Raw genomic sequence first — 22261 nt, 5'->3', positions numbered from 1 at the left:
AAATGCATGGAAGAGGTTTTAATAACATTAACCACAAATATCCAGAAACATAGTTTGTACATATTACCGTAATATTAAAGGCTAATTTTTTAAAATATAAACCTTTTATATTAACCTGCTCTGTGCAATGGTTTTGCACAGAGCAGCCCCGATCCTCCCCTTCTTGGGTCCCTGCTAGCTCTCCTGGCTCTTTTTCAAGCCACTAGGGGTAAGAGAGCTGCATAGTGATGATGTTTTACCTTCAGCTTTTAAAACTACTTTAAGGTTTGCAAACATAACAGCCAGTAATTGATTTACTTGGGCCCTTAGAGCCAGAACAATCCCACCTACAGTGCACCCTTCTGCATAGTTAGTTTACAAGAACATCATGAGCAGAGATTTCAATGGACTGCACTGAGTCCAGAGGACACATGGGGGAGATTTACTAAAACAAGAGCACTCAGAATCTGATGCAGCTGTGCATGGTAGCCAATTGGCTTCTAACTTCTGCTTGTTCAATTAAGCTTGGTCAATAAAACCTGGAAGCTGATTGGTTTCTATGCAGAGCTGCACCAGATTTTGCATGATCCAGTTTTAATTCCCCCCCCATAGGTTGCCATTCTGCAACTTCCAGCCTCCGCTAATGAAACTTGTTGTCGTCGGAAAAACATTGACTGAACTTGCAATGCACATTATCTCACAAAAATGGCCAATGGGTGAATAAAAGTGTTATTTTCCCCAAAATTATAGTGGTTACCAAAAGCCTTATTTCTACAAAATAGGCCATGTGCACTACCCTAATAACCATTCAGATTCTGTGTTTTTCATGCACAGGAATTATAAAGAGAGAATCAGAATGGTTGCTGGTAGTAACATAGACAAATCTTCATTCACACATTATCCTTCTGTTTCATCTTAGAGTGATGGTTACCAAATCTATCCATTCCAGAAGCTAGGAGCCAAGACAAATACCTTGTAGAACAAAAGCGAAAGTTTCAGAGTGGGTATGGTGTCATAAAATAGTATTGACAATGGCCATTCCCTCACACTAATGGTTATACCATGATAATCTCTTCCTGTTTCTGGTGCTGATTATGATATTTTTCACTCATTGATGAAATCGCACTCCTTGCTCATATCCCAGCAACCCTGCTATTTCTTAAAATCATAAATGGTATATAGTGCACAGAAATATTTTCCTGCATGAAGTAGTTCCTTGAGTGCCCATCCTATAACCAAATGCTTTGGTCACAAAATCTCATCTAAAAGGGTGTAGACCACTTATGTTTTTTATTGAGAGCTACAAGCTGACAGCCACAAAGGCTGTAAGGCTATTGGTACTTGTAGTTTTCACATTCTCAGAACACCATGAATGAATGATGTGGCCAGGCAGGTGGTCCCTGGCATGGCCACAATGTGTTTTTTTTTTTTTTTAAATTGTGACAGCAAGCAGAGGGGGTGGGGTGTTAAGATCCGCTGCTCGGGGTGGGGGGGGGGGGGTGGAGACTGGTGAATCTGTAACCTGTTACATGTTACACCCTGAATATGTGTGTAACTTGTAACATTTTTACAAAAGGTGAACTTATGCTTTGAGCAGAACCAGAGCATCAGGATCTTTGTCTAAACTCTGATTCTGCATGAGTGAGTCTTATGGCTTAACATGGGGAAAGAGGAGAAAGTAGTGTTCCTTAGGCAACAGAGTGACCAAGGACCAGGTCAGTTTTTTTACTTGCCAAGGCTCCTTGGAGATGGTAATTGTTTGGACTCTGATGATGTATATCTTTATACTCTTCTTATACTTTTAACTAATGTATGGTTGTTTTTGAGATATAAACAGTTTTATTTCCTATTCAGGATCCTGTTCCCCCAGAACTTATCCAGCTTCTGCAAGAGTCCACAGACAGCCTGCTTCAAAAGCTATTCCCGTTGGAGTGCAATAAACCACCTGATGTTCCAACATACAGTAGGACATCACCTACAACGGTTGTTTCTAAATTTAAGGTATGTTGCATGACTGTTAAGTCTGACTTATACTGGGCATAATAGTACAAATAATTTAGTATATGCATTCTAGATATGCAAGAGTGTCTTAAATGTCTGTGTGTAATACAACTAGCTAGTGAAAAAGAAAATTGTCATTTTGGTTCTTCTACATCACACAGCCCTCTAGGTCACCAACAATACTGTGTCTGTTTTATTTTAAGGGATCGCTTGAAAGCTTGATGCACATTTTGCACAAGACAACCCCACACTATATTCGATGTATTAAGCCTAACATGGGCTGCAGAGCAATGGATTTTCGAAAGGAAGAGGTATGCTATACCCATTTTTAAAGAAGCAAACTTTTAAATGATATGAATTCCATGCATCATATTGCAGATATAAAATCTCATGCACACTGGATGTTTTTGACACTTTTAAAAGAATCTGGCATGTTTTTTCTGCCTCTATATGCCCTGCATGTTTTTCTGAGGCTTGTAGAAGAGTTTAGTGGCAGAAAAAAAAAATGCATCCAGGAGCAGTAGCGTTTTGACAGAATAAAATACTTGACTCACGTAAAATGTGTCTGAACATGCCTAAGCTCACTTAAACACGTTACATGCACTTGCAAGTGTCAAAAACACTGATGTCAGGAGAATAGGCGTCTAGGAGAGATGGCAAAAATGTCCAGTATGCATGAGGCTTAACTTGTAACCTTACAAAGAATATCATGTTTGTATTAAAGACTGGTGGCATAATCTTGCTTGTGGCATGATCTTAATTACTATGGTTTTTATTGCAGGTTCTTAGTCAGCTAGAAGCTTGTGGCATTGTGGAAACTATTAACATAAGTGCAGCAGGCTTTCCTATCAGGTAATGGTTTTTCCTACAAGTCTAATAGAAAACTACAATGATTTTGGTTAATTTTATTTTCATTATTTTTAAAAGTTTACAATTTTATGAACTGATATCTTATATTTTTATAATTTTGCTTTTATAAAGTCTTGGTTTTACAAATCAGGGTTTAGTTCATGATCGATTAATGGCTTACCTTGCAAAACATGATGGGCATTTTAGGAAGGAAATGCAGCACTGTATAGATTGATTAATAAAAACATTCACACAGTGGATGTAAATAGTCTACACACCTCTATAAAACTGCAAGATTTTTGAAGTGAAAAAAAAAAAATCGGACCGGGATAAATCACTCCAGAATTTTTTTTCCACCTTTTAACCACTTCAGTACCGGCCAATTTTACCCCCATCCTGTCAAGGCCAATTTTCAGCTTTCAGCGTTCCCATTTTGAATGTCAATTGCGTGGTCATGCAACACTGTACCCATAAAAAAAAATTTTTTTTCACACAGAGATTTCTAACGGTGGTATTTAAACACCACTGAGTTTTTTTTTTATTTTTTGCTAAATTGAAAAAAAATAAACAAAAAAAAAATGTGTTTTGTCCTAGTTTTGGTTACAAAACTTTGTAAATAAATAACCTTTCTTCATAAATTTAGGTCAAAATGTACAGTGCCTTGAAAAAGGGTTCATTCTCCTTGAAATGTAAATGTATTTTATTGGGATTTTATGTGATAGACCAACACAAAGTGGCACATTAATTGTGAAGTGGAAGGAAAATTATAAATGGTTTTCAGTGTTTTTTTTACAAATAAATATGTGCAAAGTGTAGTGTGCATTTGTATTCAGCCCCCCGGAGTCAATACTTTGTAGAACCACCTTTCCCTGCAATTCCAGCTGCAAGTCTTTTTTGGGGATGTCTCTACCAGCTTTGCACATCTAGAAAGTGAAATTTTTGCTCATTCTTCTTTGCAAAATAGCTCAAGCTCTGTCAGATTGGATGGAGAGTGTCTGTGAACAACAATTTTCCAGTCTTGCCACAGATTTTCAATTGGATTTAGGTCTGGACTTTTGACTGGGCCATTCTAACACATGAATATGCTTTGATCTAAAGCATTCCATTGTAGCTCTGGCTGTATGTTTAGAGTCGTTGTCCTGCTGGAAGGTGAACCTCCACCCCAGTCTCAAGTTGTTTGCAGATTAACAGGTTTTCTTCAAAGATTGCCCTGTATTTAGCTCCATCCATCTTCCCATCAACTCTGACCAGCTTCCCTGTCCCTGCTGAAGAAAAGCATCAAGAAAAACATGATGATGGCACCACTATGTTTTATGGTGGGGATGGTGTGTTCAGGGTGATGTGCAGTGTTAGTTTTCTTCCACATATAGCATTTTGCTTTTAGGCCAAAAAGTAAAATTTTAGCCTCATCTGACCAGAGCACCTTTTTACACTTATGTATGGAATGGTAATTGAGCGCTGGGAAAATCAATAAAAAGCAGCTAGCATAAGAGGTAACCTTTGGAACCCAATAAACACATGTAGAAAAATATATGCAGCGCTAATAAAACTAATGAAAACAAACGGAAAATCAGAACATAGGTTGCACACTAGCATAGATGAAAAAACTCAGTCCATATTACATGGTGGGATAAAGTGATAGGTGCAATTGTCCAAGTGATCCATGATCAGAGATAATCGTGACTCTAGTGATCCTGTAATTGTACAAATAATGCACTAACCAGATAGCGCATAAAGTGCGCATGGAGCAATTAAGACCCGCTCCTGGTGCTCTGGACTTGTGGTTTCAGGAGGATGTCATCTGCAGGTTAGCCACCAGATGTCATCAATCCAGGTACATTCGTAAGTCATCAACCAGGAAAATCATCAGCGGGGGAGGGGGTAATCACACATCACTCCAAACCAGCAGGAACCTTCAAAAGTGGGCTCCCATGCAATAGATGAGACCCAGAGAGGCTTCTAATAGTGTAGTATGTCTTTAATATGTAAAATTACAGCATATAAAATGATGAATAAACTTACATCCAGAGTAAAATCATAGCCACCAGGATGTCAGTCAGGATGGCCTTGTGGTAGGAGTACACAGGTCAGCATTTTTAAAAATCCATGTGTATTTGCTAGGGAAGAGAGTATGTCTTTGACTTGGGCCTACTTTCAGAATAAAAGCAGTAGGAAAGAATCTTTAGAGCGTACAGAGATCCTTACACCTGCTGACTGCAGGTGGTAAATATAAAATATTTGCAAGCAGTATTATTATTTACCTGATTAATTAAAATGTACCTGCTTAAATATTAAATTATTTTATTTATCATATTCCGTAATAAAAGTAAACACTATAAAGTGTCTTTTTGAAAAGGCCAGCATTAATAGAGTAATGGAGAGAAGAATGTTAATATTGTAATTGTAGAAACCTCTCGAGAATTTATACACATAAGGGGGAAAATTATCAGGTCAAGGAAAAGGATTTAATTTCATATTGACAAATGCCTGTTCTAAATGCATTGTATAGAAAATCTGTATGTTGTATACTGTACTTAGAATTTTTATTAGATATACATGTATTACAATTTCTTTTACAAATGTCCTTTTTAAGGATTTCTTTCCAAAGCTTTGTGGAGCGCTATGGTTTGGTTGCACCCAGTCAACAAAGGACGGAAATGCAGAACCACATAAATGGCCTTTCACCTGCTAAGAAAAGACGAGGTAATATCACAAACCAAAATACATTTGTTTGTCAGGCAGACTTATTCAGTATAATATTGAAAAGAACACTTGACGAAGGGAAAAGTTGAGCAACCAGCACCATTCTAAGTGGAACTGCAAAGTATTTGAGCACCACAAACCAAAACAGCTATTTAATTCATTTTTAATATTCAAGCAGATTCACCCATCACTTCATGTTTCAGACCACTTTGAAAAACACCCTCTAGCATTTCTGGCCATTTTTGAAAAGGATAGATGATTCATGTAGCATTTACTTCCTGGAATCCATCTCCCTTTAGAACAGGTGTGTAGGCAGGAGGGTGACCTTAGCTAAGAAAACCCCTCCTCCCCTTCTGAAGACTCCTGGAATGTACAGTTGCAAGAAAAAGTATGTGAACCCCTTGGGATTACGTGGAGTTTTGCATGAATTGGGCATAAAATCTGCTCTGGACGTCATCTAAGTCACAACAATAGAAGAACACAGTCTGCTGAACATAATACTACACAAACACTACGTTCAAGACTATAGCCCAACGACCAATGGTTGGTTACATGCCACCAGGATAATGCCAGTACCACTTGATTTGTTGAACACTAGGTTTCATGTCAGATACTTTTATAACCTTGTGCATATGATATGTGGCTTTCTTTAGCTTGACTTTGTATTGATTAATTTCTACCCTGGATACTATACCGTGCATGCCCTACTATACTGTAACCTGTGAAATCTTTCTAATAAAACTATATTAAAAAAAATATATAAAATGTAATTGAAAGCTGCTATTCTGTATAAATGATTTAAACTCACATGAAGCTGGAGCCAAAATACTTTTACCAGACTTCAGCTTTAAGTCTTTATTCTTATTTTTAGGCACAATCAAATTGTATATGTAAGGGTTTCCAAGGTAATGATCGTTTCCTGAGATTTTCTGTGCAGAGGTTTTCAGGAAACAGATATAAGACACATTTGGATACCAATATCTTCTATATTTGAGGATGCACATAATTAATTTAAAGTATGTCCACCCAAAGCTTCTTCCTTTTTTTTTTTTTTTTTTCTTTTTAAAGTTTTGATTAGAGCAGGGAAGAATTAGAAGCCATGCAGGTTATACTGCTATCTGAGGATCCATAAGAGCAATTTACAACGTACTCTCATTTCCTGTCTTACCAGATGGCAAGTCAGTGCAGTTTAGAAAGGTAAAACTTTTTTAATTCTGTCTGTGTTGAGGTTGGCAAAGTAGGGGAAGGCAAGAACTCCTGCCAGATTTTTATTTCTTTCTGTGTCCCTGTTCCCTAAATTCCCATCTGGTAAACATTGGGGTTGATTTACTAAAGGCAAATAGGCTGTGCACTGAAAGTGCAGTTGCTCTAGATCTGAGGGGAACATGTAAGGAAAATAAAAAACACGCATTTTTGCTTTCACATTATTGGATGAAAGAAATCAGCAGAGCTTTGCCTCATTTCAGAGCTTCCCCTCGGATCTAAAGCAACTGCACTTGCAGTGCCCTTGAAATGCACTTGCAGTTAACAGTATATTTACCTTTTATTAAATCAATCCCATTGTCGGCAAGACAGGAAGTGAGGTTACATCTCTTAGAGCTTCAAACAGCCGTAAAAACCAAGGTTTCTAACCCCTCCCCACTCTATCTAAAACAAAAAAAAAAAAAAAAAAGATTTTGGCTTGACATACTGTACACATTAATGATTACTTAATTATTTTAAATGAAGCTTTTATATCTGTTTGGAGTTCAGTTTTTAGGGCATTGTGGTTTATACATTATTCTTAGAACATGCACATATGTAATTTTAGAACATACACATATGTAATTTATGCTTTTCTGTGCTAAATCTAACAACACTGTTCTAGTAGCATGGTGATCTTGTGGTGTCTGATATAAATTTAAAGCATCAAGATGAACAAGGAAAGTCAAATATGCATGCTCATGGCTTTACTTCTCTTATCATACTGTCTTCTACCACTTTTCTCTTTACTATATTTTCATCTTCTCTTGTTCCTGCTTCTCTTACTAGTTACTATCCTGTGTACATCCTGAATGGATCAAGCCTTTTTATAATTACATGAAGTTGAGGTAAATATTTGGCTGTCCTAAAGAATTTGGGTTATTTTCTTATTGAATTGACCACAGTATATTCTATTTTCAACATTGTATTTATTATAGTATGCATTAGACCCTTGAACACATCTGATCTTAAAAAAAATCAAAAGGGAGTACGTCAAGTGGAAAACACTCACACTTATATTGACACTGTTACGTTGTAAATGTATGTTTCTCAACACATTGAATACACTATACTATTTCCATTGTGAACAATGTGCTGTATACAGTTCATGCACTAATCGGTTTATGCAGTGTCATAATAGTGTAAAGGTTAGTTTGTACAATAGCGCACAGAAACCAGGCCAAAATCATATTTTGTAGATTGCTCACACTAAATCTGTCCATATGCTGTCAAATGAATACAATTTAACAGCAGTTGTGTACTGTGAGGACTGGTTGGGTAAAGAGACCACACTGCTATTAAATGGTTATCTGAGAGGTGGGATTCGGTATGTGGGCAGCTGAGGATGTAGAAAGACTTGATTGCTTCTACGCTCCACCATAGCTTGTACAGTGATATTAAAAAAACATGGGCTTTAGAATGCACAAACAAATGCTTTCCCAACGAGAAGCCTGTATTTGTGGGTCCCAAACTAGCTAAGAATGAGTACCTTTTTACTGAGAGAAATATGAATAATGCCATTGGTAACCTTTTTCTGAAAATACTAGCTTCCTGGCTGCCTCAGTATGTTCTGAAGCATCAAAGCAGACGGAGCACCAAAAACATGAATTGGTCAAGTGGAATCAATTGCATTTATCAAAAGTTGGTATACAGTGAATTTAAGGGCTGGTCCCTTTTCCAAAGCTAACATATGAATGCAGATGGGCAATTTTACACATTATCCCTGAAGAATTGGGATTCCGTAACCTCTGAAATGTTTTGAATATGAACTTTTAATCAATGTGATTTAATTGCATTTAACCAACTCATTGATTTACCTTTTTGGCAGTCCACTTCTTTTGCCACTTAAAGGTATGCCCAAGATGACTTTAAGATGGTAGAGGGCAGCTTATTTGTCACAGTGATGGCTCAACTCATAATGAAAATTTCAGTATCCTCAGATCCAGTGCCTTTTTCTACTAAACTCTTCAGTAGTTTTCAAAACACGCACTTGGAACAATGAAATCGGTACTCCTAATCTGCATACTTGTTCTAAGTCAGTGATTTCAATTATACTTAAGCCATTGGCTCAGCATGACAGCCAGGAAACTAGCCTTTCTTTAACAAGAGATGTAAGAAATGGCAGTCTCTATATTTTCTCAGAATAGGTTTTCTTTAACCATGTTTGATTTAAAATATGTAATTTATTATTTGTTTGGAAAGCATTTCCCTGTGTCCCACCAGCAACTGAAGTAAGCACATAAAAATGATACAGTATTTGTTTCTGCTTCTTTCAGGTCCTAATTTAGAGGAGGGGGGCAATGATTTGCAAAATAAGTCACAAAAGATCCTGGAAGCTGCTTTGCCAAAATTATATGTAGATGCTACATCAACCAACACACTAGCCCACTGCGGTACCACAAAAGTGTTCCTCACACACACAGTGGTAAGGAGCTGTTTTTTTTTATTGTTTTACATTTATACTTTGGTGTACATTTAAGAAACTTGAGATGTTTCCTGCCTTACACATTGTGACCCTTCTCAGTGTATAAAGCTCTGAGGAGAGCCAGTTTATTAACATTTGCACTTCTCTTCTCAGAATGAGAAGAGAAGTGAATGAGATACACTGTGAACAGGTGCAATATGTAGTATAAAGTTGGCCATACATGCATAGAAAAACAAATGAAGATTTGAACAATAAATCTAAAAGGTTCTTTTGATCTAACATTTAACAGGCCATTCACTATTTTGGTAATTATCCTGTGAATTTCAATATTTTTCCTATTTTTTTTTTTTCCAACTTTAAACCTTTTTTTTTTTTTTTTTCTATCGAATACTACTATTACTCCTACTGCTCATGCACATTTCAGTTAAAACTTTTTTTCGAACGACCGACCCATGTTCATTGTTGATTTTGATCCGTACGAGTGTCACAGAAATGTCCTAATATATATAAAAACAAAATAATTTATGAACTGGCCTTCATATACATATATATATATATATATATATATATATATATATATATATATATATATATATATATATAGATAGATAGATAGATAGATATGTAGATCAATCTCTCTCTTTCAAGCAAACTCTGTGTGCATGAGGCCTTAGAAAGATCATATAATGCCAATCTGCTACTTCAAGAGTCTTGTCGTATATTTTCTCATTTTAGCCCACCGTATCAAATTCTTTCACCTCTAGGACAGGTTATGTATATGACACTAGTCTTTCTAACCTCACCATGTAACATCCAAAGTATCTTTCACCTCTTAAAAAGGTTGTGTGTATGGCCCTAGTCTTCTTAACCTTACCATGTAACATCTCAAGTGTCTTTCACCTCTAGGAAAGGCCATGTATATATTTTTGACCTGTCATAAATATATATAATTTGAGTGTCCTTTGTGCTCTATACCATTCTCCTGATTTTTGTTTTGAAGATTTGATGAGGATGGTTATGCCATTTCCTAAAGCCCAGTACCGGGCAATACTGCACTAATGACTGGGTAAGCCCTGCTGAATGTTTTTGTTCAGCTACAGTGCATCTCCTATTGCTAATCAAAACCTACTGCTAGCTGCCAGAAGGGGTCAATTGGCAAGCAAAATACATTTACTGATAGCTACATCTGATCATCTTTAAACAAAGGTTAAAAAAAAAATGTGCTTGATTTCTACAATGAGCATGGTCCTTCCTCTGGTATCGGCCCATAAATGTATACAGTACCACTGATTCACGTAGTGAATGTTGCATATTCCATAAAGATAGGTTTCTTTAGTGCTAGGTCGTTCTTCTCTGTAAATCTTGCCTCATTATACTAGTCACCTTTAGCTACTTACTTTTAAATGTTTCTGTCAAACACAGGCCTTGGCTCGCATGTTATGGTAATTTCTTTTAATATTTAATAGATAGACATACTTGAAAAGCAAAGGGAGCGAGCTTTCTCCCAGAGAGCATTCTGTATTCAGTGCTGCTGGAGAAGATACAGACAAAAGAAGCTAGCCAGGCAAAGGCGAGCGGCTACATCTATCCAAGCAGGTAGTATGATGGGGTTGATCTGTATTTTGTGGTCTCTACACACTGCTCACAGAGACCTGTGTTTTTATAGACGGTTTGCTTAGTTACATGCTTCTGTTACCAACCCTGACCTATATTATCAGAATTTATGTGACAGCTTATCTGCACAGTCAGTTTCACTGCATGCACATTTATTTCATTGTCATCTAGTTGCCAGGGGCTGGCTTACAAGGAAGCACATTGAAAGAATGCATCAGGCTGCAGCTGTCATTAAGAGGGCATGGAAGAAATGGAAGGTAACAATGGATTTCAAAATACGCATCTTACTGCTGCATGATAGTAGGCATTAGCTTTTGTTAAAGGAATCCGAGAAATATTTAGGCTGCCATTGTTAGTTACCTGGCTGTCATGCTGACCTGGAACATGTATGACGGACTTGAGATCTGCCTTTACCAGTCAGCAGCTAATAGAAAATAAGCCATTGGAATAGTATGCCTGCCAGGTAACAAACCATTCGGAGGACAACAATGGTAGCCTGCATTGTCTCTCAAAACAGATTTAGATTATGTAAGCATATAAGTTGTACCGTATAACTGATGTCTAAATTTTATATTTTTTTTGTGTTTTAAAATCATTGTTTTACAAATATTTAAAGCCCAACTTTAGCCAAAACTATGCTGAGCTATTGTGCTCTAACATTGCATAGTTAGTGCAGCAAGCTCTGCAGCAGGCGGAACGAGGAAAAACTACCTGTGTGTACCTCTTAGACCACTATGTCTAAAGTTCTTCTTTATGAAGTCAGCAAAGATATATGCAAGATTTGCTTGTCAAAAAACAGCCAAAGAAACTCCAGCTGTACAAACCAATTTCTCTTGCAACTTTCTTTTTAAGATAGATATATTTTTTTTCAGAAAATTTTACTCAAATCGTCATTGTCTATTTTGAATCCTTATGCTGTTGGCATTAGTAAATAGATATGAAAGTATATTTACCCGTTTTAAACTGTTTTTTACATTTCTTTAGTTACTGCCTAGTTTCTATGCCTAGGCTAATGAGGTCCTACATCCTAAGAGTCTTCAGGAGGGGAGGAGGGGTTTATTCAGTTAAGCACACCCTCCTGCCGCTATGCCTGAGCTAAGGGTATATGGATTCCAGGAAGTAATTGCTACATGAAGCATCTGCCCTTACTCAAAATGGCCATGGCCAGAAATGCTAGGGGGTATTTTTCTAAGTGATATCTCCTCAAAATAAAGCTTGGAGACATGGATGGGTGAGTTTTCTGTGAATATTAAAAATGGATGAAATAGCGCTTTTGGTTTGTGGTTCTCAGATAAAGTGTAGTCCTGGTTTAAGCTATTTCATCTCTTATCACCTTTTATATTTAATTAATAGTAAATCCCCATCAAATAGGACTGCATTATATTGGAAAAGTTGTGCCTATCTTTGCAGTACTGCTTTAAAATGTCAGGGCTCATTTATGAGCATTAGCCATAATTCTGTTGTGCATTTGTTTTGACGTCTTAAGGAATTCTTGCATTTTCTGTAGGAAAAACTGGAAGCCTTAGCGGCGGTTGAGCTTGATGATATTTTGGAGATGGAAAACACGCAATCATTATCTGGGTCTCCAGCTAAAGTTCTGAATACTTCAATAACAAATTCCATGCAAGACAACCCATTGATCACAAATGAAGTGGTTCAGTCCTGGAATCTTGGTTTTGTGTTGTCTCGTGCTCCACCAATCAGGAAGATCGTAATAGCTGATGGGTTTCACAGGCATTGGTATCTCCTGGCATGCTTAAATGTGCTTAACAGAAATAAGGGTTACAAGGCAGAATTTATTCAATCAGAACATGGCATAGCATCCATCCGAGCATTACCTCAGGTAATAATGTTACACTCTTTTATTAGATTTATTTATTATTTTTTTCCGTGTTTCATACTAAAAGGTAGTTTCTGCTTAAATCAAAAGTGGGCCCCAACTTAATATTGCTATTAGGCAGTAACATAGAGCAGTCTCTGTCACTTTTTGTGCACCCACACAGCAGCGTCATTCATTATTACAGTTTTCCTGTACTGTACACAGTACTGTCAGCCACCATGGATGATGGCTCGTAGTCCTTAAACTGCAAAGTCGCTGATGAGCGTTCTCGTAGTTAATTCACAATCCCTGCAGCTTTCAAAAGACAGCCTGTATGAGCAGAAAGCTGCAGGGCTTGTCTTTGGAAACCTGAAATTGTACCTCTGATCACATGTGCAATGCTTTCCAGGCTCCTGCAGGAAAAACAATATACAGTTGTGTTCAAAATAATGCAGTGTGTTGAAAAAAGTGAATAAAGCTCAAAATCCTTCTAATAGCTTTTATTTCCATACACACAAATGCATTGGGAACATTACACATTCTATTCCAAATCAAGAGAAATATATCAAATTTGTGTTGTTCCTCTAAAAAAATTGAAGAAAAGTGAATATTCGACTGTTCAAAAAAATAGCAGTTTGTATTCTTCTTTACAAACTCAAACAGTCACTATATAAACTGAAAGATGTTTGAAGATTTTGCTTTCCTTTGAATCACTTAATGAATATTTAGTTGTATAAGCACTGTTTCTGAGAACTGTTGTACATCTGCGTTGCATGGAGTCAACCAACTTCTGGCACCTGTGAACAGGTATTCCAGCCCAGGATGATTGGACTACATTCCACAGTTCTTCTCTATTTCTTGGTTTTGCCTCAGAAACTGCATTTTTGATGTCACCCCACAAGTTTTCTATTGGATTAAGATCCGGGGATTGGGCTGGCCACTCCATAACGTCAATCTTGTTGGTCTGGAACCAAGATGTTGCACGTTTACTGGTGTGTTTGGGGTCGTTGTCTTGTTGGAACACCCATTTCAAGGGCATTTCCTCTTCAGCATAAGGCAGCATGACCTCTTCAAGTATTCTGATGTATTCGAACTGATCCATGATCCCTGGTATGCGATAAATAGGCCCAACACCGTAGTATGAGAAACATCCCCATATCATGATGCTTGTGCAACCATGCTTCACTGTCTTCACAGTGTACTGTGGCTTGAATTCAGTGTTTGGGGGTCATCTGACAAACTGTCTCCGACCACTAGACCCAAAAAGAACAATCTTGCTTTCATCAGTCCACAAAATGTTGCGCCATTTCTCTTTAGGCCAGTCAATGTGGTCTTTGGCAAATTGTAACCTCTTCAGCACACGTTTTTTTTTTCAACAGTGGGACTTTGCGGGGGCTTCTTGCAGATAGCTTGGCTTCACATAGGCGTCTTCTAATTGTAACAGTACTCACAGGGAACTTTAGACCTTCTTTGATCTTCCTGGAGCTGATTGTTGGCTGAGTCCTTGCCATTTTGGCTATTCTTCTATCCATTCGAATGGTAGTTTTTCGCTTTCTTCCACGTCTTTCAGGTTTTGGTTGCCATTTTAAAGCATTTGCTATCATTTTAGCTGAGCAGCCTATCATTTTCTGCACTGCTTTATATGTTTTCCCCTCTCCAATCAACTTTTTAATTAAGGTACGCTGTTCTTCTGAACAATGTCTGGAATGACCCATTTTCCTCAGAATTTCAGAGAGAAATGCACTGTAACCAGCATGTACAACATTTGCTGCCTTCCTTCTTTAAATAAGGGCAATAATTGCCACCTGTTTTTCAAAGAATGAATGACCTCACTAATAGAACTCCACACTGCTATTATTTTGAACATGCCCCTTTCAATTAGTGATTCAATTACACAGAATCAGCAGCATGCATGTCATGACTATTGGGTCTGTTGGATTTCTATCACTCTACTACACCTGCTAGTAAATTATTTGCCATGTAGAAATATCATTTCTACCAAAAACAGTGATTGATCAGGTTAGTGATATCTGACTGCTATTATTTTGAACACAACTGTAGGTGCACAATTTTTTTGTTTGCAAAAATATGTGCATTTATCATTTTTTCAGAAAGGTGAACTTATCCTTTAGATGAGAAATATGGAAGTTTTCATTCTGTGAAAATTTGTTACAGATCTGGAAAGTAGCAAATTAGGTTGAGGTGAAAGAGATCCTGCCAGTTTTGCATGTCTTAATTTTAAGCCACCTTTCAATACAACAAAAATAAAAGATATCCATGATGCCTCTTGTTCTCTGCATTGTTGGCAATTTCAAGACAATGGAGTATATCAAAGTTAACAGGAATTAGACACTATCAGCATGCTGCAGAGCACTAGAGCTGTCAGAGCCCTCTAAAGGAGTTTTACAGCTCACTTTCAGTCGTAAAGCTGTAGTAAACACCACTTGGACACTGGTACCTATAGATAACCTTATAATAAAAGTTACCTCCTAGGTACAAGGAATATGCACATTTAAAAGATATTCGCATTTTCTGCAGCAGGTGACCTCACCCGCGCATGTGCTCTTATGGGACTCCTGTGTGTATGTGTGGGAGTGACGTCATTTGAACAGCTGTAGCCCATGAACCTGGAAGGAAGACTGGCTGAAGACGGAAGCTCTCACTGTGGTGAAAGCATGCTGCTGGAGTGGCATGATGCATACTAGCACATTATGCCCTTAACTTGCAGGAAGAGTTTGCTCTTAGGTTTGTCCCAGCAAAATACCATTAAACTGGTAGCAAAGTGATATGATGGGAGAGCTGGTAGATGATTGGATTGGATGGACCATTTGCAGAAGTGTTGGATTGCTGTTAACTTATGCAATGCATAATGCAATTACAAGCGATGCAATTATATAGGTAAATCAGAAGACTCCTGGCAGCACAAGTATTTTATTTTTTCTGTAATGAAACGTGGTTTCAAATGAAGAAGTATGAACTTTGTGAAAGGGACTCTTTAAATCGCCACTCTTGATCTTTGCAAGTGACATCTATAACAGAAATAAGGAGGCTGCTATTGCTGTCATTTTTTAAAATGCTATCTTTCTTGATGTTATGCCTTTTACCATTGTAGATGAAAGTTGATATTGGAGTTTCTGAATACACTGAAACAAGATGGGGATCCATCCGTACTGATAGATCTCCATCCTAATTGTAGACCAAAGCGGAAGAACCTTTAAACTTTAGCAGGGATTCCATTTGCTGACTGTATCGCATATACACACAAAAGCTTACTTATCTTAAGAACCGACCAGGAGTAGATGGCTAGTAAAGGGCAAAGTCTCTGAGCAATATCTCCTGAGAGCAAAAAGCTGCTTGCAAATAGAGCTACATGTGCTATTCACTTTCATTTGGCTGCACCCATTTAGACCATAGCACAGCCTAAGTGGTTTGCTTTTCTTCTGTATTGGACATCAGATAATTCTCTTTTAATCTACACTGACGCTAGATAGTTAACATTAATAGCCAGATAAGCAGCATTCTCAGAAGGAGAGCTCAGCAATGCTAGCTTTCGTGTTTCACTTATAACTGGTTCCCTTTAAGGTAAGGTTAGGAGGTTAAGGTTAAAGCTTGGGTTTAGGTTATGTTTTGGGCTGAGTGTAAATGGAATACAGAGGGTGCCATTGCTGGCCTATGTAAGGATACTAGAATATTGTACAGAGCCTTGTATAAAGATCCTGACGCTGGTTTATTGTACCAGTAACAGAATCACAAGTGTGCTATGGCCCTTAAATTTAGATTACGTATTAGGGTCAAGATTAATGTCAGCTGAATGTGAAATATAGTAGAGCTATGCCACAATAATGTTTATTAGCATGAATAGAAATGGTAAAAGATTTCAGCCTGCTAAGCCTAGGTCCTGCCAGACAGTGCAGTTCTAATGCAACTAATTTAAGTCCATGCGCTAGCTACTTACTAGTTACATGGCACTTTGATCCCATGTACATGTGCTGGAGTGCAGAGTATTCTCAAGCAGTGTAGACGGAAAATGAGTGATGATAGTTCCAGTGGTCTGACCATAGACATGTATGGCCAGGTATGATGTTGATTCCAACTAATCTGTGAATAGGCATCTCTAAACTCTTTATTTTTTTTCTTTCCTGTTTTCTATCAGAGACGCATCAAGTTCCACTGCAAGAAGTCGCCGTTGCATTTTGCCAATATATGTCCTGAGGCATTTAACTGCAGTGTATCAGGATTTAATGAGATCTTGCTGGAAAAATTAGAAAGATAAAATTATTTAACATAAGCACAATTTTAATGTATTTTTTTCTTAAGTGCTTTTTTTCTTGTCATGTTTGTTTTAAAGACTTCTGACACTATTTTTACAGCAAATGTTAGTATTTTATTTGATCGATGTGCAATAATTATTATTCGATAATGTATAGTAAACAGTCTTGTAAATATTATTTGACTTTACCCAACTGTTTATAGGTTGGTATTGTGCACTGATATATCTGTATTGCTTCTGAAATGAGCTGGTCCCAATGGCACTAAGGCAGGATTGGGTTTAGGATTCTGCTTGCCTCTGATTTGTAACACTTCCTACTACACTTTTGACACTATCTGACTATATATACTGTATATATTTATATAAATTGGATATGCTGATTATCAATATTTATAATAAAAAATAATTGTATCTATTTTTATAATATATATATTAATCTAATATTTGTATATTATGTATAATTCTAAATATTAGTTAGATTTATTTTAAACCAGGTTCAGTTAGCTTTGGAGTGCTTTCAGGTCTAAAGCCGTTGGCATTGCCTTGGTGCTTGCCCTTTCTCTGAAGACTCGCTTTGTGAGCAGGCCAGTTGGGCCAAGCACTGGGAGTTACCTCATTTTCATTGGTTGCTGCTATTCTCAGTTTCCCACAGAATGGAGCTGATGGTGCTGATATCTTGAGTCATGTTGTCCTCTGATCTTAGAGTCTATCCTACCCTCTCTGGCTCCATGAGGTGTAGCTGGGTCCTCTACCCACATGACTGAGGTTTTTTCTGCAGTTAGCAAATTACTAGATTATATGGGTTACTTCATAGCTGTATGGAAATTCTTCTGACTCTGGCTGTATGAGCTAAAAGTATGCTTGTGTGGCCTCTCCTGCAAATTCTATAATTTATTTATCCACATCATCGGAGTCATCAGTCACAGAGACTGTCTGTCTGATTTTAACACACTCAGATCTATAACTGATAAACTTACCCCTAAGGAACTGCAGTCTAGTTTTAGAGTGGTGTGTATAAGTGTTAAAATGATCTCCATTAGGTTAGGAGTGATGGTAATAGAGGATTAGCCTGTTGCTTCTATCAGTGTTCCATTCTTGGGCCTTTTAAAAAATCCTAAGGGTATGAAGACTTTCCATTTGAGCTCCCTGTTTTCTGTATGGAGATTGGAGGAGCAAACAAATTATCAAGGTCCTTCCAAGCAGTTGTTAGCCTCGTATCCCAATTGTGAGGATTTTGGGCAGAAATGGTTTGTTCCTATGGTGGATCTGGCCATGCTTCATCCTAACAAATTGGTTACCAGTGCAGGATGCACCTACCTTTAGGGACCCATTTGCTAGCTTTTTCTGGACCTGTTTTCACAAGAGCCATTTTTACAGTTTATTTTTTTTGCACACTTTAGAATATTATAGTTACCAGGCCTAAAATGTGCAGATTCAAACCACTGTATTTTTGTACGTGCATACATTGCTTTTAACTTGCCATATTTTAATAAACCGTAAACACTGAGAATACCCTTTATTTTATCTTGCCATGGTCCCTGGAGGGGGTGAAGCATCTGGATAAGTGAGGGTTTCTTGGCATTCCTTTGGAGTATATTGGGCTCCAGAAAGTGTGCATTGACTTGCGAACAGGGGGTCACACCATCTAGTGAGCGTGGTGTGTGGTGGAAAGTCACACAAGTGCACAGGGTGATTTGCATGGATAAAATGGACCTTTAAAAAGTTGTGGCATTTATGTATGAACTTTACGAAGAGCACTAGAGCACCTTTTTACTCAATTGATTTATTTTGGACTAATTTAGACTTTATCGTATTATCTGCTCGTATATATATATTTTTTTTTTTATACAGTAGCCCTGTCATAACATTTCACAGCAAAAAAAATAATTCCATTTGGGTAGAGACAGCTGCTGCATTTACTGGTAATTTATATGGTTTGAGTGCAGATGTTTTTCTTTCCTATTTATGTTAGCTTTTTGTCCTAATGTACTAATTCAGGTTGAATGAAGAAACTACCCTAAAATTCTACACTTTTTTGGATGTTGTTAAAGCTGTATATGTCAGATAAACTCTACGTTGATAGTTTGTTAGAACCTTCAGGCAGAACCAACAGGGAATCAAAGATCAGGCTGCTTCTCTAATATTTCAAGGTGGATTCATCAGCTCATTTCTCAGGTCAGGCATTTCTCAGATCCTTTAAAGCAGGGGTGTCAAACTGGCGGCCCTCCAGCTGTTGCCAAACTACAAGTCCCATGAGGCATTGAAAGGCTGGCAGTTACAAGCATGACTCCCAGAGGCATCATGGGACTTGTAGTTTCAGAACAGCTGGCGGGCCGCCAGTTTGACATCCCTGCTTTCAAGGATAAGTTGACCTTTCATAACGTTACACCAGTATTCACAGCATAACATGTTACTAAATCGGGCCTCTGCTATCACCCATAGCATTTTTACATGAAGGAACATCTTCTAGCTCAGTAAGAGGTTTACACAAGACTAAGACAACCGGGTCTTTACTAAAAAGTGGACTGTAAGTACAATTCTTTTTCCACTGGATATACCGTATTTTTCGCTCCATAAGACGCACCTAGGTTTTAGAGGAGGAAAACAAAAAAAAATTTCTGAACCAATGCACTGCAGACATGAGAAGGAGATGACCAGAGACTGTGGACCTTTTGGGAGCGGGTATCTGAATTTGACAGGTACCCGCTCCCACTTCTGCAGAGTTGTCCTCCCTCCCTGTCTTCTGGGACACCTGCCAGGTCCCAGAAGACTACTGGACCATTCACAAAGCGCAACGCTCCTTGTGCATGCGCAGTGGGCACCTGGCTGTCAAGCTGCAAGCTATCACAGCCAGGTGCTTAAAGATACCGGCGTTGGGGAGAGAAGACTGTGAGGACACCGCTGGATCGCGGAACAGGTAGGACTGAGGAGCAGGTTCTGCTGCCCAGAAGAGCCCAGTGGCTGGCCTGGTATTCTAACACGGCAGCGGGAACACTGGGCTAGCTGCTCCATATGACGCACAGACATTTTCTCCCATTTTTTGGGGGTGGGGGGAAGTGTGTCTTATGGAGTGAAAAATACGGTAGTTCAAGGCTTCTCTGCAGAGTAAAGATCTTTTAAGGAGTGCTCTACTTGTCATAAATTGCGCATTTTATTTGTTCAGCAATGGGGAATGTCCTCTTAGACTTTGGGTAATAAAAGACCTACCTGCAAGAGGGCATCCTGAGATGGAGGAGACTCAAGTGTAACAAGGTTGAGGCTTTTGCACTTAGCGGAAGTGAGCATATCTGTTTGCAAGCATTTTGTGTGGAGGTTTATAGGAGCCCGGGGTTGGGCAGTCTCCTAGCACCGACTCCTAGTCCTCATCAATTTGTTCTGTTTCTATGGCTGCTAGAAATGAAAAAACTACATGATTTGCAGGTGTGGAAGTTATGACATGTTTTTGCATTGAAATAGAAAGTGATGTAACGCTCCTTTTGCTTCCACTGTGTGCTGAGACATATAGCTAACAGCCTCACTTTCGTCATGCATTGCTAGAAATGTCATAGCTCATATAGGGCAAATTGGTGTTGCTGAGCTGGTGCCTCTGTGATTGAAGTTGCCATGTCGCAATGTACACTATCAAAGGTTATGATTCAGACAACATTTTCCCAGAAACTGTAGAGGCAGTTATAAGTCAACATGGTCGACTGGATTCACAGGATTGTGAAACTGCAAAAGTGACTGTAGCATGTCCTTTTGACAAAAGCTGGTCCTTAGAGCAGCTTCTGTTGGAAAGATAGCTGTATACATGGTCTTAATGTCAGCCGGTTCAACAGGAACATGTGTACCCAGCTTTATGATGGCCATACATGAACAAAATTTTCATTTTAAGATAGATCATATGATTTTCTAATCAGTAGTGGAGTCAAACTGACTTTTTTTTTTTTAACCACAATGATGGGAAACTTTGAAGGAGCAGAATAGAAAACTTCTTGATTGAACAAATGTTCAGACCATGGATGTGGTTTTTTGTTCAAAAATGTCATTTGCTTTTAACATGCAGTTTTAAAATGAATAATTTCTGAACAACATTCATCCATTAAATATAGAAAATAATTTCATACAAATTTATATGAATATTCTCATCCAAAAATATAGTCCTGTATGGGATAATAAGACATTTAGTAGCAGCAGTGTGCTTTTATAATCACCTGTTGTAGTGGGGTTAACACCCCCCCCCCCCCCCCCCAAAAAAAAAAAAAGTCAGGTATCTGTGATGTAAAAAATGACAGAAATAATTTCAGAACTATTTCCACCTTTTTAATGTGACCTATAAACTATACAGCTAATTTGAAAAACAAACTGAAATCTTCTCGGGGGGGATGTTAGAAAGTAAACATGCAATCATATTGTTTTTTTATTTTTTAATAAGTGTGCACACCCTCTTCAAACTGGGGATGTAGCTATGTTCAGAATGAAGCAATCATGTTAAATAGGAGCCAGTACACACCTGCCATCATTTAAAGTGCCTCTGATTAACCCCAAATAAAAGTTAAGCTCTTCTAGTAGGTCTTTCCTAACATTTTCTTAATCACATCCTACTGCAAAAGCCATGGTCCGCAGATAGCTTCCAAAGCATCAGAGGAATCTCGTTAAGGTTTCAGTCAGGAGAAGGGTACAAAAGAATTTCAAAGGCATTAGATATACCATGGAAGACAGTCATCAAGTGGAGAAACTACGGCACAACAGTGACATTACCAAGAACTGGACGCCCCTCCAACATTGCTGAAAAGGCAACTGGTCTGGGAGGTTGCCAAAAGGCCTACAGCAATATTAAAGGATCTGCAGGAATATATCTGGCAAGTACGGGTTGTGTGGTACATGTGAAAATAATCTCCCATATTCTTCATATGTCTGGGCTATGGGGTAGAGTGGCAAGATGGAAGCCTTTTCTTAAGATGAAAAACATCCAAGCCCAGCCAACTTTTGCAAAAACCCATCTGAAGTCTCCCAAAAGCATGTGGGAAAATGTGTTCTGGTCTGATAAGGCCAAAAAGTTCAACCTTGGTTTCAATTCCAAAAAGATATGTTTGGTGCAAAAACACTACACATCACCAAAAGAACAATACCCACAGTGAAGCATGGTGGTGGCAACATCATGCTTTAGGGCTGTTTTTCTTCAGCTGGAACTGGAGCCTTAGTCAAGGTAGAGGGAATTGTGAACAGTTCCAAATACCAGTCAATATTGACACAAAACATTCAAGCTTCTAGGAAGCTGAACATGTAGAGGATCTTTCAGCATAACAACTCAAAGCATACATCCAAATCAACAAAGGAATTGCATCACCAGAAGAATAGGAAAGTTTTTGAATAGCCC

General features: G+C 38.1%; 1 protein-coding gene across 3 annotated transcripts in view; it reads left to right on the top strand.

The window, feature by feature from the left end:
* The window catches only part of MYO19 (myosin XIX), an 87482-nt gene extending 69070 nt beyond the window's left edge, over positions 1–18412 (top strand). Inside the window, exons 16-24 of one of the 3 annotated variants that reach the window (XM_089659198.1) lie at positions 1834–1980; positions 2184–2291; positions 2762–2832; positions 5423–5532; positions 9051–9199; positions 10666–10795; positions 10985–11070; positions 12321–12656; positions 16786–18412. In XM_089659198.1, the coding sequence (XP_089515324.1) occupies positions 1834–1980; positions 2184–2291; positions 2762–2832; positions 5423–5532; positions 9051–9199; positions 10666–10795; positions 10985–11070; positions 12321–12656; positions 16786–16905 (1257 nt within the window). In that variant the 3' untranslated portion in view covers positions 16906–18412. Of the gene's footprint in view, positions 1–1833; positions 1981–2183; positions 2292–2761; positions 2833–5422; positions 5533–7563; positions 7623–9050; positions 9200–10665; positions 10796–10984; positions 11071–12320; positions 12657–16785 lie in introns of those variants that run through there. The other 2 variants (XM_089659199.1, XM_089659200.1) reach the window with 2 other exon arrangements.
* The last annotated feature ends 3849 nt before the right edge of the window (positions 18413–22261 follow it).

The sequence above is a fragment of the Staurois parvus genome, unplaced genomic scaffold, assembly GCF_062004578.1.
Source record: "Staurois parvus isolate SC_StPar_1 unplaced genomic scaffold, SC_StPar_1.0 ptg001134l, whole genome shotgun sequence".
Lineage (NCBI taxonomy): Eukaryota > Metazoa > Chordata > Amphibia > Anura > Ranidae > Staurois > Staurois parvus.
This window is presented reverse-complemented; position numbering and strand designations above follow the sequence as displayed.